The sequence below is a fragment of the Sinohyriopsis cumingii genome, chromosome 18 (assembly GCF_028554795.1).
Source record: "Sinohyriopsis cumingii isolate HCF-2022 chromosome 18, ASM2855479v2, whole genome shotgun sequence".
Classification (NCBI taxonomy): domain Eukaryota; kingdom Metazoa; phylum Mollusca; class Bivalvia; order Unionida; family Unionidae; genus Sinohyriopsis; species Sinohyriopsis cumingii.
Genome location: NC_142978.1, coordinates 4,524,937 through 4,543,227, shown reverse-complemented (window position 1 = coordinate 4,543,227; position 18,291 = coordinate 4,524,937). Strand labels below are relative to the sequence as shown.

Genomic DNA, 18,291 nt, shown 5'->3' with positions numbered 1-18,291 from the left:
GATTCTTTCATTTCAACAGACATGGATCTGTGTGTGTTTGAACATCAAATGGGTGGTCCAAATTGTTGTGAATGGGCCCCTTTTGTCATCCCCTTCTATGATGGTAGTTCCAACCAGCCCTGAGAAATTGTTGATTTTGGAGGAGATAAATACTTTATTCTCCATGTGGGTCGTTAGATAGATTATAAACTGGACTCTCTTTGCTTTCATTTGTATCTCTTATAACAGAAAGCAAATGGAAAGTTCTGACTGGTGATTTACTTTAATTGGTTTATCAGGTTCATAGCCACCACCCCCAAGTTCAAGATGGAGACAGTCTGGTTGGTAAGATTTTCTGACTAAAGACGTTTTTGATGCCAATGCCTCACTTTAAATATTGCCATAAATGCCATTTTTTCATAGATATATAAAGTGGTAATTTTAGCTTTTGAAAATGTTTACAACTTATATGATGTAAATGTGGCTCATGAAGGAGACAATGTGATATTATCTCACTGAAAAGTAGCATGATATTATCTTGTAAGAGACTCTTATGTCAGGAAGAATTTAAATGAACACTGTCCAGTGTCTTAGAGTTAAAAAAAAGCAGTACATTAGGAGCCACAGTGGTTCAGTTGGTAAACTGTCGGACTGATAATCCAAGGAATGTTGGTTGGGTACCTGCCCAGGGCATCCCAAATTGGCTACTTGGTATGCCCTTGGGAAAGGCACTTAACTCCCTTTTCTTCGGCACTGTAACAAGTGCCATCATAACTTACAAATATAAAACATAACAGATGGAAAGGGAAAAATGTAAAGCACTGTTTTGCTTTATAAGTTGTTCATTACTTATAACTCTTAATATTTTAAGTGGAAAGGCAGCAGATTTAAATGGAGAGTTTTTTCACCTGCTGACAGTGTGAATAAATTAGAAGTTTGTATTCATTTGATTGCTTTTGCCCCAAAAGAATTACTTGAAATAGCGATATTAATGTTTATATGCAGTTGAAAACTAGAAAGTAATCAACATTTCAGATGTGGTTCAGACACTGGAGGGCCAGAGGCAAGAAATTACACAACTCCGCTCTCGTCTCCTGTCTGAATATGAGCAGCTGCTTGCTCTTCGTACGGAAATGATGGCATCTCAGTCACAGGAAGTAGAGAAACAGCAGAAAGAAATGATGGACATCCGGCAGGATTATGAAGAACAGATGAAAACCTTCCAGACCAAGATCGAAACTCGGACTGGTATGCCTACTCTCGCTCCCATGTGCCAGTGCATTGAGAAGAGTTTTAGAAATCATGCACTAATTCATACTATTCTGTTTAGATTAGAACTAAGTGGTTAGCTGTATGCAAAGCTGATCTAAATGTGCACCACCACAAATATGATTGGAGCAATTAGTTTTATGATTTTCTATCCTTCTGTCCGTGTTAAGTAAGTTGTACATGGTGCCATTTATTATTCAAAGACTCGCAGCAATGTGAAATTACTAAATTATTTTTTAATTAAAATCAATAATAATGGAAGGTTTACTGCCAGAAGATATACATGTACACAGTTTAGAAAGTAAGGGTGTTGCCAATTTTTTGGTGTGGAAGGAGGGAAAAATATTTTTTTTTTCTTAATATTGCAGTGGCAATTTATTTCTCCCGGATATGTATCATATCCTAGTCCTCTTTTGCAATTCAACTGAAATGCCTACTATTATACAAAGTCAGTTGTTAAATGGGTAACTGCAATAGATAAATTAGTTTTTACTGTATAATAGAAGGCCTCCAGTTTTGTACATTGTTTTGGTTTTGGCTTTACTTATGTTAATTAATTCTTTTTATACTTTCTTCCTGTTTAACTTGTTAAGCTGAATTTGTATCTATCAATACTACCTTGCATATTGCTCAAAATCGTTATGCCATGTGTTTGCCAAAGCTATACAATGTATCACTGATTGCATTGATTAATTATTAATATGTGACTTTGTATTTTTAATGGCTAAAAACAGGTATCCCTGGTAGAACTTCTTTTATTGTTCCAAACTGGAGGTGAAGAGGTTTTGGCTTCAGTGGCTGTAAATCCCAATTATTTAATGTGCACTTTGAGCAGTTCATCTTATTCTAAGGTTGTCATGAAAATTGTCACAGTTTTCACTTTGAATATTGCAGTAAGGCTTACTCATTCAACTTTTAATATATTAAATTAAAAAGTTTTAAGTTTGTATTTGTTAATTATTACCAGAATCGACAAAAGATAATAAGAAAAGCACGCTGATGGCGATTATTAACAGTCAGTTATATAAAAATTCTTGTTAATATTTATTCTGAATAAGGAGCAAAATCAAAATTTTATTTCTAAAGTTTATTTGTAGACGATTTCCAAAATTGAGATAATTACAGCACATTTAAAAAAATGCATGTATTATCAGTGCCTGTTTCTAAGTTAGTGGTAAAAACTGTTGAATAACATAGGTAGAAAGTTGCAGTGCATTGTGTCTCTCACTTTCTTTTGCATATAATAAACAGATTATATTACAAAGAAAGATACATTTGATTTTTCAAAGGAAAGCCTGTAGAATATTATAGCTTTCTTAAACATATCATAGTTTTGTGCTGCTTGATAAACTTGTATTATATGTGCTGCATTGCAAAACGAATGGAGAGAAATTTGTATATGGTTTGTTTTGCATACCTCTAGAAATCAGTTTTTTACAAAAATATCACAACTTGACCACATCGTATTTCTTAGTCCATATTACAAGTCCAAAATTTGTTTTTCCACAAACACAAGAAACATTTTCATTCATTTGTTAATATTTTTAGGCACTAACATTGAAGCTTAACACCTTCCTGACTGGCCATTGTTAACAAGCACAGTGGCTACCTTCAAAGGAAAAATGTCAATCTTCTATTGATGCTTGATGATAGATTCATGAAAAACATGAAGGAAGTAACCTTTATAATAAAATTACTTCATTTATGACATGAACAGCTAATGATAGATAGCAATCTTTAATAACATGATGAATTCGGTGCATTTAAAAATTAAAATACTCTCAGATAACCACTTATGTTCTAAGTGTACAGATTAAGGTATTATATACTGCTTTTAATAATTTCCTTAAAGGTGTTTTTGGAAATAGAATTGATGTTAAAGAGATACTGTAAATAAAATAATAATGTTACGACTATGTGGTCTTAAGCTAAGTAATATAAAAAGCGAAAACCAACAACTTTTGTAAAATTCAACAAGTAATTTATTTCATTAGAATAAAAGTGAAAATGTAATAAGAACGTACAGTATTGTGAATTAAATCCCAAATAGACCAAAAGGTTCTGTCAAACCTAAAAGTTCTATCACAAATTCAAATGTGTGAAGTTCCAATTGAATTCTGTTAGTGTTTGAAATAAATTTCAATATTGAATGTGCCAATGGCCTGGAATGTGGTGATATATTAACAGTCTTCTGATGTATCACAATAATATAATCCATATTGTCCTTGTCTGAATTTGCTATAATTCCAAATTAATGTTTTAGTTCAAGAATATTGTTGAGCACTTTGTAATTCCAGTGAATCATAATTTGAATAAATAAATCCAACCAAATTAAAAACTGAAAAAAATGATGAGACTCATTCTGCATTGGATGTTAAGACAAGAATTAGTAATTTTTCACGTAAGCAACATTATATAAAAAAGTTAAGTCACAATAATAGAGCCAGGATGTAGGTCATTCTCCTTTCAAAAACATTCAGAGTTGTTGACAAGTTTAGGAATTTCCAAGTGAAAAACTAATATCCTACAGATAGAAGTAAACGTGTTTACTTCCATTGATGATGATCTGAATATTTAATATATTGTCATAGAGAAATATTAGCTGTGTATTATATTGTTTACACAATAAATGTCACTGATCAGGTACACCATTAACTTTATTTTGGACAAAATTCTTGATGCAGAACAGTATGTACTTGCAACTGAACAACAGGGATATACATTGTAGCCAAGCAGTTTTTCTGATGTAAGTTTTGTCATGGACAGGTGTGGGAAGATGTCCAAAAAATTCGGAACCTCATATTTTCTATTCATTATGCATGTTCATATTGTTGTATCCCTATACCAATGATAAATACCACAAGAAATATTACCAGTGTATTGTTTTTTAAGGGTAAAGGTATGAAATTGACCCATGACATCCACTGCTTGTAGCGGGCACTTACTCCCTTGTCCTCTCTCCACATCCACTGGATAGAATGGCAACCCTTAATCCACGATGCATTTACTGTATGGTTGTAAGCCTGTTTGTTATTGGAACATAGTTTTCATATTAAGACAAGATACAATTTCAGAATATAAATATTTGTCATCTATGATGATAAGGTCTCATGACATTTATGCTGAATTACTAAACAAAAAATGAAGTACACACACTTGCGTGTCTTGCTTGATATCATTAACCGCATAACCTTTGCTGATTGGTTGGCATTCGCTTGGTATTCCTAGTGTTCTTACAAAAATTGCATCAGATCATAAATGGAATGTTTTAAAATTTCTCATCTTATATTATTAACTTAGTTTAAATAATTATATCATTTTAGGAATCAGGTAGGCTATTAAATATATATTGCAATTGAAAAATCAAGACTTCATGTAATCAGGCATGACATTATCACTTTGTACTTTATCTGATGAATGTCTAAACATAACTATGACCCTCATATTAAAACAAAATTAATATCCCTCTTCTTACATTGCATTCCTTGTATGTTTAGTATCAGTGTTTTCGAGATTGATGATATTATTATCAGAATGACAATTTTTCCCAATTAGTACCACAGTATTTGTTGTTATAATCTTGTCTAATTAACTAATATGTTTCACATGAATATATATTGACCTTTAAAACTGTGTACAGCATTTAGATATTTTGTGTGGATTGCAGTACATAAATCATGATATTTCAGAGGAAATGCTGAGGTCATGTTTAACAGAGGAGCATAATAAGGAATTGGAACGATTAAAAGAGTACTATGGAAATAAAGTTAAAGATGCAGAAGAAAGCTACAAAATTGAAATTCAGCAGCTACAACAGACTATATCAGACCTCCAGGATGGCCACCGGTCTACCTCAGCACTGCCTGAAACAGAACCTCCAGCCATATTTGAAAGGGAAAGGGCTTATGTTCAAAAAACTGTAGCGCTCACTGCAGTATCAGATACAGAGGGTACAGCACCTGAAGTGCCTCCAAAAACAGAAGAGGTTTATGAGGTTCAGTTGCGAGAAATGGATAAAAAGATGCAGTCACAAGATGCTAAGTTGAAACAGCTTGAGGGACAGTTGAAGGAAAAGGACCGTATGTTGTTGGAACTTCAGAAAAGACTTGAAGAGGAGGTGAACATTGAAACTGAACTTCATGGGAAACTTCTGGATGATACAAAATCTTTGGAAGAAATGGAAGATGATTTGAAAGCTCGATCCCAGGAAATTCAGAATCTTAAAAAGTTGCTGGAAGACCGAGATACTAGGATTGCTTGTCTAGAAAAGGAGGTGGAAAAAGGTAAAAAGGATGAGACTGAATCTGAGTCAGATCAATCAAAAGTAATTAAAGAACTTAATACAAAGATAGATGAACTTGGAAAGGAGCTATTTTCATACAAAGAGATTGAGAGAAAGATGAGAGAGGAGATAGATGAACTAACTCTTCAGCATCAACATGCTTTAGAAGCTCTGAAAGTTGAGGTGGAATCGATAAATGTAATAAAACATGAGGAGGAGATTCGAAACCAGGCTGAGGAATTATCCAACAAGTATGAACAAGAAATGAAGAAACAGGCCGACTTCTTGGAAAACAGGCATAATGATGAGTTACATAAACAGGCTGAAGCAATTAAACAAAAAATGAATGCACTGCTCAGAGAGCAGGCTGTGGCATTGACTCAAGCTCATGAGGAGGAAGTGAAAAAGTTGACTAATGAGTATGAGAGTAAATTAAGATACTTAGAATCTACTAGTACTAGTGATGCAAGTGAGGGAGACGGGTCAGTGTTAGGTGAAGAAAGGATGACTAAAATATCAGGGGCATATGATGAATCTTTGAATAGGACGACGGATGAGCTAAGACACGAGTATGAAGAAAAAATAAGTGAACTACAATTGGAACTAGAAGAGTTAAAATCAAAACTTGAAAATCAAGTAGAACAGGCTGTGACAACTGATGAATCAGTAATGAGGGAGCACATTAGAGATGAATTGTCAGAAGAATTTGAGGAAACAATTGAACAAATGAAACAAGAATATGAAGAAAAACTGGAGGAGTATGAGAGAAGATTGCAGGAATTTGAAGAAAAATTATGGAAATCTGAGAGTGCTGAAGGAGACAGCCCTGCTTCTCTTCCAAGTGAAGTGGTGTTACAAGAAATTCCAAAAGAGAATGAGGAGGCTGTTGAATATATTGATGTTGAATATCAACAGAAAATAGAAGAGCTTCAGTCCCAAGCAGAAGCTCGACTTGAATCACAAGGAACAGATCTTATTACTTTCGACATTGTAGACTCAGGTCTGAAAGACAAAATGGATAGTGATGAGAAAGACAAAGATATTGAGTTCTGGAAGGAAAAGATTAGGGAGGAACTTGAGGTGGAATATGAGGAAAACTTTGCCAGATTAAAAGAAGAATATGATAAATTATTAACAGACAGTAAAGAGAAGTTAATTGAAGCTCAGTTTAATTTAGAAGATAGTAGAAAAGTAGAGGAAGATGATAAGAAATTAGTAGATGAAGTTAGAAAGGAGTATGAGTTCCGATTGGAGCAGTTGAAAACAGAGTATGAATCTAAAGAAAAAGAATTAAAGGAAAGGTTAAGTGATATGAATAGAATATTGGATGAAACTAAGAAGGAGAAAGATCAGGGAGAGAAAAAATCTAGAGAGAAATACCAATCCATGCCTGATCAAGCAAAGAAAGACTATGAAATTCGTGTCAATGAAATGAGAAGAGAATATGAAGAGAAAATGGATCTGCTTCGAGAAGAGCTGCAAGAAATGTGGGAGGTAGAGAAGACGGAATTAATCCAAGAACACAAACATGCTTTGGCAGAAGTTGAGGAGAAATATGAGAGCCTAATTGAAGGTATGAAATCGGTTTGAAATATATTTGTAACAAATTTTATTTGATTGCTACAATTTGAGTTTGGTGATGGGTGAGGTATAATGCAAATGGATAGTTTTCCATTTGTATATTATATTGGTTGTCCTTAATTATAGTTTACTTTCAATCCTGTCCTTGTATAAACTAACTCATTTGCCAAGAGGTAGGCCACTACTTTTCCTGTCTTAAATTGTGAAATATTCATCATGAGCCATACAATTACCAGTCACTTTATCATACAAACCAACTTAAATTTGATGTTAATTGCAGGTATTATTGTTGCTTTAATGATTCACTTAAATGGCTACAATATATTTATGAACACATGTATGTACAGCCGCTTATGACATTTGCATACATACACATTCAAAATTGTGGATATAATGTAAGCATAGTCATTGTTATGCATTTCAGTGTATTAAGTCCCCAATTACACGCACACACATACCCACCCCCTTATCGTTTTGACTAACGTTTTATCACCCTAGTTATAGACAACAAAGCTTAATGGGATGGTATGAAATCCATCTGTCTGTTAGCACCGGTTTGTTATCACACTCCTAAACTGCTGGGACAGGGCTTGTGTTTTGTAAAATGCAGGGCAGCTGCAAACAGCTCTTCTAGGCATGTTAAGGATCATAATTTACGGCAAATCATTGTATACAGAACATGACATCATAAAGCAAAATGGTGGAACCTGTAAACATATCAGTATTTGTGAAAAGCAGCTTCCATGAAATCTGGGACAATAATTGAAAAGTTTGCTCAGAAAACATCCGGAAATCTTTGTTTTTTTACAACAAGTTTGTTGAGAATGATGGTTCACTGTCCTGGAAGTAATTTAAGGAGTATTATGATATGTGAAAGTGATTGAGCTTCAAAAAAAAAAAAACCCTGCTATGAAACTTGACACATACATTTAGCACAAGGTCTGTTTGGTCCCAAATGAAAGTAGTACTGCTTGGACAGCCAGTATGGCCACCACAGTAGGAATCTTGAAAATCTTGTTGTCAGTACTTATATTGAAGGGATGGTCATATCATAGGGCTTTCACTTAAAGACTCTGTATGAAGTCTTGTTGGTTCTTGTTGAAAATGGTGCCAATGTGGCTTCAGTACGACCATTTTGACAGCCATTTTTAAAGTCTTGTTATTGCTACCCCTGAAAGGAAAGTCATATTGACATGGGGATTTTGTCAGAAGACTTATTATGAAATCTGAAAAAGGTTCAAATCTGACATCGAGTATTGGTATTGTGGCAGCCATTTTGAAAACAATCTTTATAGAAAGTTCTATCAACATCCGGTTTCAATAACAGACTGCTTATGATGTCTAGTGAGTCCTAAATGAAAATTATCCCATTACCACACGAGAATCAGGTTTTCCAGTTAAACAGAGAATGTACGATGTTTCATTTTTTATGCATAGTATTTTGACGTTCAAAGCAGGACAGGTAAGGGGAGACAATATCACAAGGTTACAAAAATGCAATGTTTCCAAAGGAACACTTAGTTATCTCACTTGGTATATGTCTGTAATCTTGAAATAAGTATGGTATCTAGTCAGTTCCTCTTTACATGTTTATTCTTGTTTTCCATTATTTTTGTTTGTTTACAGAAAAATCTGAAAGCATTGTCATGTTTGCACACATTTCTAAATAATAGATTATTTCTTTAACAAGACCATCTTTTACTTGGTTCTTTTCATTGGATGTCTTTTTATTTGTATGTCTTTTTGTTTGTTTATTTTTGCAAATAGAAGTGCCCTGACAAGCTGATTCAGATTATTGTACTTCACAGACACCAAAGTATGTTATAGGTGCACTTTTCATTATCCAGGTATTCGCACTGGTGATGCACCTGAAGTAGCAAGCATCATCCATGAGAAATATGACACAGAACTTGACATGGCCAAAACTCTGATGCAGCAGGAGTTTGATGAAATGCTTGAAAATGAACAGGTGATAACAAAACTCTTCTTGAAACTGAACAAGAAAATAACACTGAGGTTATGCAAAACATTGTCTTATCAAGAAAATAACACTAAGGTTATGCAAAACATTGTCTTATCAAGTAAATAACACTAAGGTTATGCAAAACATTGTCTTATCAAGTAAATAACACTAAGGTTATGCAGAACATTGTCTTATCAAGTAAATAACACTAAGGTTATGCAAAACATTGTCTTATCAAGTAAATAACACTAAGGTTATGCAAAACATTGTCTTATCAAGTAAATAACACTACAGTTATGCAAAACATTGTCTTACCAAGTAAATAACACTAAGGTTATGCATAACATTGTCTTATCAAGTAAATAGCACTAAGGTTATGCAAAACATTGTCTTATCAAGTAAATAACACTAAGGTTGTGCAAAACATTGTCTTATCAAGTAAATAACACTAAGGTTGTGCAAAACATTGTCTTATCAAGAAAATAGCACTAGGGTTGTGCAAAACATTGTCTTATCAAGTAAATAACACTACAGTTATGCATAACATTGTCTTACCAAGTAAATAACACTACAGTTATGCATAACATTGTCTTACCAAGTAAATAACACTACAGTTATGTATAACATTGTCTTATCAAGTAAATAACACTACAGTTATGCAAAACATTGTCTTACCAAGTAAATAACACTAAGGTTATGCATAACATTGTCTTATCAAGTAAATAACACTAAGGTTATCCAAAACATTGTCTTATCAAGAAAATAACACTACAGTTATGCAAAACATTGTCTTATCAAGAAAATAACACTAGGGTTATGCAAAACATTGTCTTATCAAGTAAATAACACTAAGGTTATGCACAACATTGTCTTATCAAGTAAATCTGAGATAGCACAAGAAAATTAGTTAAACTCATCTTTAGCAATCTTCATGGAGAGTTGAGAAAATGGCATTTGAAGTTAAGTAGTGTCTGCTAACTAAAGGTTTATTTTTTCAGGACAATAAAAAACTGATTATTTAAGGTATGTTGTTCCTTAATAGAGGTAATCTAAAGGCTGGTTCATCCATATGTCTTGCACATAAACACAAATATGAGAAAATTATACTTATAACAAGATGTCAGTTTCTTTGCATTTGATTGCAGGATGAGCAGAAAAGTACACATATTATTTTCAAATATTTCTAAGTATTGGATATTGATCATTTTTTTTAAAATTTGGGAAAGATTTTATGCTTTTGTTGTTTTTTAATCCAGATAAGAGATTGAAATACTAATGAAATAAATTCTGATATTAATTAAATCTTTTAAAAGAACATCTAGTTATGTTATATGACAGATGAAGTGTCTGATACTTAGATGAATTTACCATCACTTTGTAAGACATGATAGACAGAAATCATGATAAATATACTTTTGTGTATAGTATCAAGACTTTCGCATACTTGCCAACCATCAAATATCTGGTGTAATCAATATTTCCCTGAATTACATCTTACACTTGCCTGCATATGGACTACGATTATTGGTACATGACATCTCATTAATTACACACATATTATAAATTTGACAATATTTTAGAAAAGAATGATTTTGTGTAAAAATAACAAGAGTATACTTGTCCATCGTAGACATACATGTGCTATCATGACACTATCATTATGTGCTGTTTTATAGCAGCTGTGTAAAAGTAAATTCCATGAAAAAATCAGTTTCTTCAATTTGAATACAGGTCTTGAAGATTGACTATATTAATAAAGAGAATTGGTTAGCAGATCAGTCAAAACTTAAAAATTATGGTGCAAGATGTAATGTGAAGCAGGCTTGATTGATATGACTCATGGATGGTAAATGACAATGTAATGTTAGAGGAGGAGGATCTTTATAAACTGAATAACATGTCAGTATTGCTTTAGAAATGTGGGGGCCCCGAGAGGTCTAAAGTGCTCACCATTATGGATCATTGCCATCTCACCTCTGTCTACGTGGGTTTGAGTCTCGGGTTTCGCCAGTTTGAGTATGTGAGAAAGCTTGCCAGTTGCTTCTCGTGGGTCAGTGGTTCTTTCCTGGGTTTTCCTGGGTTCTTCCTTCACCATTGATACTGGTTGCCATGTATAGCCTATCTTGTGCTGAAAAATGGCATTAAACCCTACAACAACAATAGCAACAACAATAGCAACAACAATAGCAACAAATGTGAGTGGTAATACAGTTACAGTATTTTAATAGTTGTTCTCTTTGATTTTATTCATAGTAGTCTTTATTAAACTTTGAATTAGTAGAATAATGTGAACAGAGAAAATGCTTGTGAAGTATGTAACTGAATTGGATATTTACTTCATATATACAATTATGAATTTCTGTCTGATCTATTGAAACAGTGGTTATGTAATATGCTAATTCATTGGAAATTTCATTGTAAGATTTCCTGAGTGATATTAACAGGTAAGGCTACTATTTCATTTCCAATACATTTTCAGACCAATTATTTGGAAGAACAGAATAAATTGATAGAAAGGTTTAGCAGAGAAAGGGCAGAAGATGCTCGAAAGCTGAAGGAAAAATATGAACAAGAATTAGAAGACCTCAGAACCTACCTTAAAGATCAGCATGATCAGGAATTGAATGACCTTCATGAGTCATTGACCCATGATCATTTGTTAAAAGTTGAAGCCATTGAGAAAGAATTTGCTGCACAGCTAGAGGAGGCAAGGTCAGCCAAGGTCAGTGATGAAGATGTGCTGGAGAGGCTGAGAGAAGAAATGGTAGAGATGGAGAGAAGGCATAAAGAACAGTTGGAGTTGTATGAAGAGAGGATAGAGAAGCTTCAGGCTGGTGAGTAAAGAAGGTTGAGTATTGTTGGCTTGAATAGCATTGTGCTATGTTGCAATATGGCATGGCTGTATATGTAAGAATGTCAGTACCTCCTGAATCAGTTCATTTAATTATCTTTGATTTATGATAGCCATATGACAAAGGTAGATGCAACATTTTATCAGGTATGTAGATTCATTTCATAATAATCGTAAATTTGTTGTATGCTTGTCGTTTGTAGCTTTGTTATGGTATGTCTAGAGATACTGTAGATCACAAATTCTTCACTAATATAGAGAGTAGATTTTTTTATTGAAGTGTTGCTATCGAAAAGACAAACTGAAAATACATTGCAGTGTCATTTTGCTTATTAATAAAAGTTCATGATGCTAAAATATTTATTTGCTCTTTTTAAGAAAGTAATAACAAAAATTACTCGATTACAGAGTTAATGCAATGGTTGTAGTAAAAAGATACCTCTAACTCTTTGTATTGGTTTATGTAGAAATTTACTTGCAAGAAGAAATATGTTCTGTTTGTTGCAGAGAAAGGGTAAACAAGGGTGTAGGTAGATTTGTAGGCTGCTGACTCTAAAGCAAAAGGAGAAATGTAGAAAAGCATACTGACCTTCACTTTAATGTCCAGCTTTAACTGGTAATTATTTCCAATAAAGCAGCTGTTTTATGCTGAGAGTCTGGTGTATGTATACTTATGTGATGTGCTGCTCCTACTTTTTGATTAGATAAAGACTAAAACTGTAAAAAATAAGTGAAGATTTGTTAACAAGCATAATTGTTCAAGAATTTGTTTCACCACCAGTGTAGTGCAGAGGGAAGCTGTTGAAGGCAATCGACAGATCTTATATATTGGATTCAGGATGAATATCAAAGAATTTTGGCATTCATTAAGACTTCAGGTATCACCTTTTTGGTTACAGAGTCACAGCTTGCAGGGGCAGAGGAGAACGAAGGGAAAGTGTCAGAAGATGCAGAAGCACTGGAAATTGCACATCAGCAGGAAATGCAGGATTTGGAAGAGAAGTTGACAGAAAAACATAATAAAGAGCTTGATAACCTTGAGAAACAGTTGAAATCCCAGATAGAGGAATTGTCCAATAAACATAAGGTAAAAGCAGTTCACAATTACTTTATTTATATACCAGTTTTACAAAAGCTGGCAGTACAGAAAAGATTTAATTTGTCTGTTCCCATGCAGGCTCAGAGATGTAAGTTAGGCCCAATGTGTCCTCCAATTTCTTGAAAGAGGTAACTAATAATGATGTGGTGGCATGGGGGTTAGCATGCCCAATATGCAACCAAAAGGTGCTGGGTTGAATCCTACAATCAGACCAGGCTGGGTCAGCTACTGTTGTGCAGGGATCTTTACTCCATTTGCCTCAGCACTAAATAACATTCATGTATTGCTGTGCTGTAAAATACCAAACCAAATCAATTTGTTTCTTTTTTTCCTGTGTCGGCTGCAACTCTTGTCTCAATCACCCATGAAGACTACAGTTTATTTGCATCTTTGCAGTTTTTTTCCACAGACTACTAGTTGGGGCAGGAAGCTAGCTGCATTTCAGGCAGTTTTAAGTGTGGTCAGGTCTTTTCTGAATACACCCTTTGTGTGAGACAGGTCATGTGTATGCACTCCATTGGTGCATTTTACACAACATTTACGGAAATTAATGATGCCAAGTTAATGATAACAATGTAAATTTTGGATATTACATTATGCCATTATTGAACCTCATGAGATTAAAGACTGGGAAGCCCTTGGGAGGGTAGGGTGTATCCCAGAGCAGACAGGATGCAGTGCCCCCCCCCTTCCCCCCGGGACAGTGCAGTTTTGGAATCAAAATTTGCCGTACACTTAAACTGGGATGCAGGACCTATTTTCCAGGGTTTATACTTTGGAAATGCATATAGTGTTTAGACTCTTATTTCAAAACTTTTTAATTATTTACATAAACTTTAGAAGGTGCTTTTTGTTTGAATGGATTTATCATGGACCAAAATACAATGACTGTTTCTTTGTTGCTTTCAAACCTGTCTCATGTTACAGAAATGTAATCATCTTACAAGTTCCAGCAACAGCTCTTGTACTAATCAAATTAGGATTCAGGTGATTCTTTGCATCGCATTGTTGTCTCATGTCTTGTTTATCAGTAATCCACTTTGAATTTTTGTCAGTGCTTATCTTGATATTTGTTAGGAGATGGCAGGACTTTCAAAAAGTGAATTGTGTGGTGGGTTTTTCTTCAGATTTTGTGTATATGCACTTAACTTCCCATGCTCTGAATACTGTTACTTGTTTTGTTATTAAACATTTTATGTTTATCTTCTTGAGGAGATGTATTTACAGAAATTAAAGATAGGATATAGTGACTACATCTTCTACTCTGTTGTTTGAAACATACGCTGGGATGGCTTACAAAGCATAGCATTCCACTTAAGTCTTTTTTTTTATATTACCTTTGGTTATAATAACAATGGTGAATTAATTGCTAATTCCCAGAGAGTTTGATAGAATGTTGATTGTTTTATTTCATAAGATTTTCCTTACTTATTGTCATATTTGTAGCTTCGGCAAGGTATATTCAATTTCCAAAAGATTAATCAAGAGTGTAAAGTGTTTTATAACTTAAGTTCACAAAGATTTTGACCACTTTTCTTTAAATTTATCATGCTCTTTATCTCTGCCAGTAAACTGCTTATGCCAACATTTGTCATCCATCATTTTGCACAAGTTTGTTATTAATATTCATATTAAATAGCTGAAAAGTCACAAAACTTTGCACATACATTCATCAAACTGTGGTGACCAGCTTCAAAACCTTTTTACTACTTCTTATAATGACTTCATCGCCTAGTCAGTCTATGATGGAAATGATTTCATTCTTGGCACCCAGAAGCATAAAACCATGTTGAAAATCTTGTTATTATTGCTTGTGCATGCATTGAATTTTTACTAAAAGACTTTCTAAGTTATGTAGTGAGCCCTAACTGAAAATGGTTTCAATCATACCTCCAAGATGGCCATCTCGATGACCGTTTTGAAAACCTGGGTGGCTGAGTGTCTGTTGTTCTCGCTTTTACAAATCACTGACATCTCACCTCTGTCTGCATGGATGTGATTCTCTTCTCAGCAAATGTGGCTATCTGAGAAAGCTTGCTAGTACCTTCCCATGGTTTGTTGGTTCGTCCCTGTGTTCTTCCTTCACCAAATATACTGGCCACCATGTATATTGTATCTTGTTGAAAAATGGCATTAAACCCACACAACCAACCAACTGACTTACCATTTTGAAAATCTCATAATCATTGGTCAAGCTAGGCTTGAATTTTAGGGAAAAGTGACTTCTTCTTTTGGACAGAATAGGGAGAATTGAAAGCTGAACAGGGAGAAGTTGGAGTAAAGCAAGAAATACAGTGTGTGCATGTGTGTTTGTGATCTTTTATTTGAATGATGTCTTATTTCTCAGGATGCCTATTTGCATTTGGTAAAAATGCTTAATTAACTACCACAGAAAAATGTATTTTTACTTTCTTAAAATTCGCTATAAAATGGCAGTTGAAAAAGTTCTCTAAACTGGTTTGAACAACCCCTGTAACATGTATGTGAGAGCAAATGGACAAGTGTCTTTATACCATACTGGTTATCCTGATTTCAGTATTGCATATAAAACATTATAACTATTCGTAGACAAGCATTAAAGTCAATTGATTAATAAACCAGACCCATTCCAACCAAATTGACACAGCCAAAGCAGTGCTTCCTGAATTCCTTAACATAGCACTATTCCATGTGTTTCTAACCTACATGATCACATTTTCAGGCTAAATATTCTGTCTCATAATATTTTGTCACTGCTTTCTATTAATTATGCATTTTTCTTGATCTATTTGCCCAATGATTTGTGTAAAAAAAAACCAACAATCTAATGAAGTGGTACTTCCTGGACACAGCAGTGTCTTCCATTATTACCCCATGACAGGTTCACTGGCGGTTTCAAACTGATTTTATAAATGAAATAATGCAGACATGGCAATTAAAATCTTTACTTTTTGGGGTTTAAATTATAAATTGCTTTTTACCGATTCTATTCTTAAAACACAAATTACCACTTACACAATTATGCTTAAGTTTTGAAACACAAGTTAGTATGTTTTCATCAGTGATAACTTGCTCGGGAAAGGATTAACGGTCTGTCAGCTAATAAAACGCATGCCTGTGAATGTGCAAGTTTGTGAGTGCATGCAATACATTTTGCCTTGGGTTACATCACAACATTGTCAGAACTACCTGGCTATGGTGATGGAGCATCTCAAAAGTCATTAACTACTGTCATGCATTGTATGTCCAAAAAAATAACAGAGCAAACTCTGTTTTGCTTTTCTAATAGAAGGTGAAATGTACATTTTTTAGGCAACTCAGTTGCCCACTTCGCCTGGTAGCCTGACCCCTATATAATAGTTGACTGATCATATTGACATGGGATGTTCGTTTTAAGACTTGTAATGAGATTGAGTTGGACTAATTGAAAATGGAGCAGATCCAATTATGACTGCCATGAAGGTTATGTTGAATTTATTGTTATTGCTATTTATCATGTAAAAGATGGTTAGGTTGACAAAGGGGTTTTTACTAAAAGACTTCTTTTGATATATAGCTGTTCCTAAATGATATGCTTTCAGTCTGACCTAAATCTTGCTTGCGATTAAACTTGAAAACCTTGTTCTCTTAAAGGGATGGTTGTCTCAACATTTTTTTCCCCCTAAAATAGTTATTATTATTCGTAGTTAACATTGAGCCAAGTTTCTCTGGGTTAGGGCATGCATTTGGTTCACTTTTTTACAATATTGTTCATGGAGTCACCAAAGTTTGCATTTAGATGTGCCAATCCATTATGGAACTTAAAATCTACAAAATTGGTAGAAAGATTAAATAAAAATGAATTTACATTATTCATGGTCAGCAATCTGGTTATAATGCCATGGGTTGTTTTCTTGTTTGTCCGGGGTGGGTGGGGGGGGGCTTTCTTGTTTTACAAACTGAAATCAACACATGCCCAGTTCTAAAAAGTATTAAATGGACATTTAAAAGTTCAAGTCAGGGATCATGACAACGATTCTATACTGCATTTACAGATACTCTGTAAACAGGTGTACTCTATAAAAAGGTAATTGTTTGTCAGTGTCTGAGATAGTTGACTCAAACTTGGTAAGCTTGCCATTAGGCTCTTCTGCTCATTTACAGAAGAGAGCTTTTGGTATGGTCCATTGTCTATTTACAATATCAAACAAGAAATCACTTGACAAAATTTGCCTTTCAGATTTATTCTAATGATATCAGTCCACCATAAAATATGGCCACCATTACTGAAAGTAGATAAATCTTTAAATGACTTCACAAACTGCTCAACAGAATTGACCAGATTTGACAAAAAGCATCCTGGTATAGGTGTCAGTTTTACATGTATGATACTGATCAGCTATCATAAATGGTTAATGTTTACTAAGAATAGAATAACCAAATACTGTTCAACCAAATTTCAGAGGAAGCATCCTGGCTTATGGTATAACTTTTGTCCACTGTATGTTGTCATTCACAATTTTTATTTACTTATTTTCTTCAAAACTCTTCAGAATTGGAACAAATTTGAAAAAAAGCAGTTTTAAATTTATTGAAATGATGCCAATCGACAATCAAAATTTAACCACCTTTGATACAAATAGAAAAACCTTAATATGACTTCTTTTAGAAAATCACTCCAAAGAATTTGATTACATGTGACTAGAAAGCATCCAATCATAGATGACATCCAATTTTATACAAACGATATCGATCTGCAATGAAATATGTATGCTGTTACTAAAGTTGGTGACTTTTCCCAAAAGTTGCACAACAAAATAGGAACAAACTTTAAAATATCATAACGTAAAGTTCTTTCAGACTGTTAAAATGTTGTTAATTAGCATCAAATAAGGCCACAATTGCAGAAAAATTCAAAGACATTTGACTTTTCAGAAACTGCTCATGAGAATTTGACCTTTTTAACACTAAAATTTGGTATGATGGGCTTTCAGATTTATAAAAATTTTTTTTGCTATTTACTAAGACCATTATTACAAAAGATAGAAAATACAGCTAATAACCTCTCAAAAACCACTTAGTGCTTGAGGAAATTTGACAAAAACCAATTAATATGAAGAGCTTCAAAATTTATTAAAATTATGCCAATCCACAATCAACTACACTTACTGCTACTAAAAATAGAAAAACTTTCTTCTATGGGGCTGCTTAACAGAATTGGATCAATAAATTTGACATAATGCATCTTTGGTTGAATCCCTTTCACATTTATATCAAAGATGCATTTTCTGTTGGATATGGTGGTCTTT

At 33.8% G+C, this 18,291-nt stretch overlaps 1 protein-coding gene across 10 annotated transcripts in view; it reads left to right on the top strand.

Moving 5' to 3' along the window:
* LOC149775988 (uncharacterized) overlaps positions 1 to 18,291 on the top strand; it is a 336,196-nt gene that overhangs the window by 131,434 nt on the left and 186,471 nt on the right. For all 10 annotated transcript variants that reach the window (XM_089941197.1, XM_089941195.1, XM_089941196.1 and 7 more), the window contains 5 exons: positions 1,015 to 1,227; positions 4,938 to 7,103; positions 8,959 to 9,080; positions 11,554 to 11,908; positions 12,825 to 13,012. In XM_089941197.1, the coding sequence (XP_089797323.1) occupies positions 1,015 to 1,227; positions 4,938 to 7,103; positions 8,959 to 9,080; positions 11,554 to 11,908; positions 12,825 to 13,012 (3,044 nt within the window). The remainder of the gene's footprint in view (positions 1 to 1,014; positions 1,228 to 4,937; positions 7,104 to 8,958; positions 9,081 to 11,553; positions 11,909 to 12,824; positions 13,013 to 18,291) is intronic.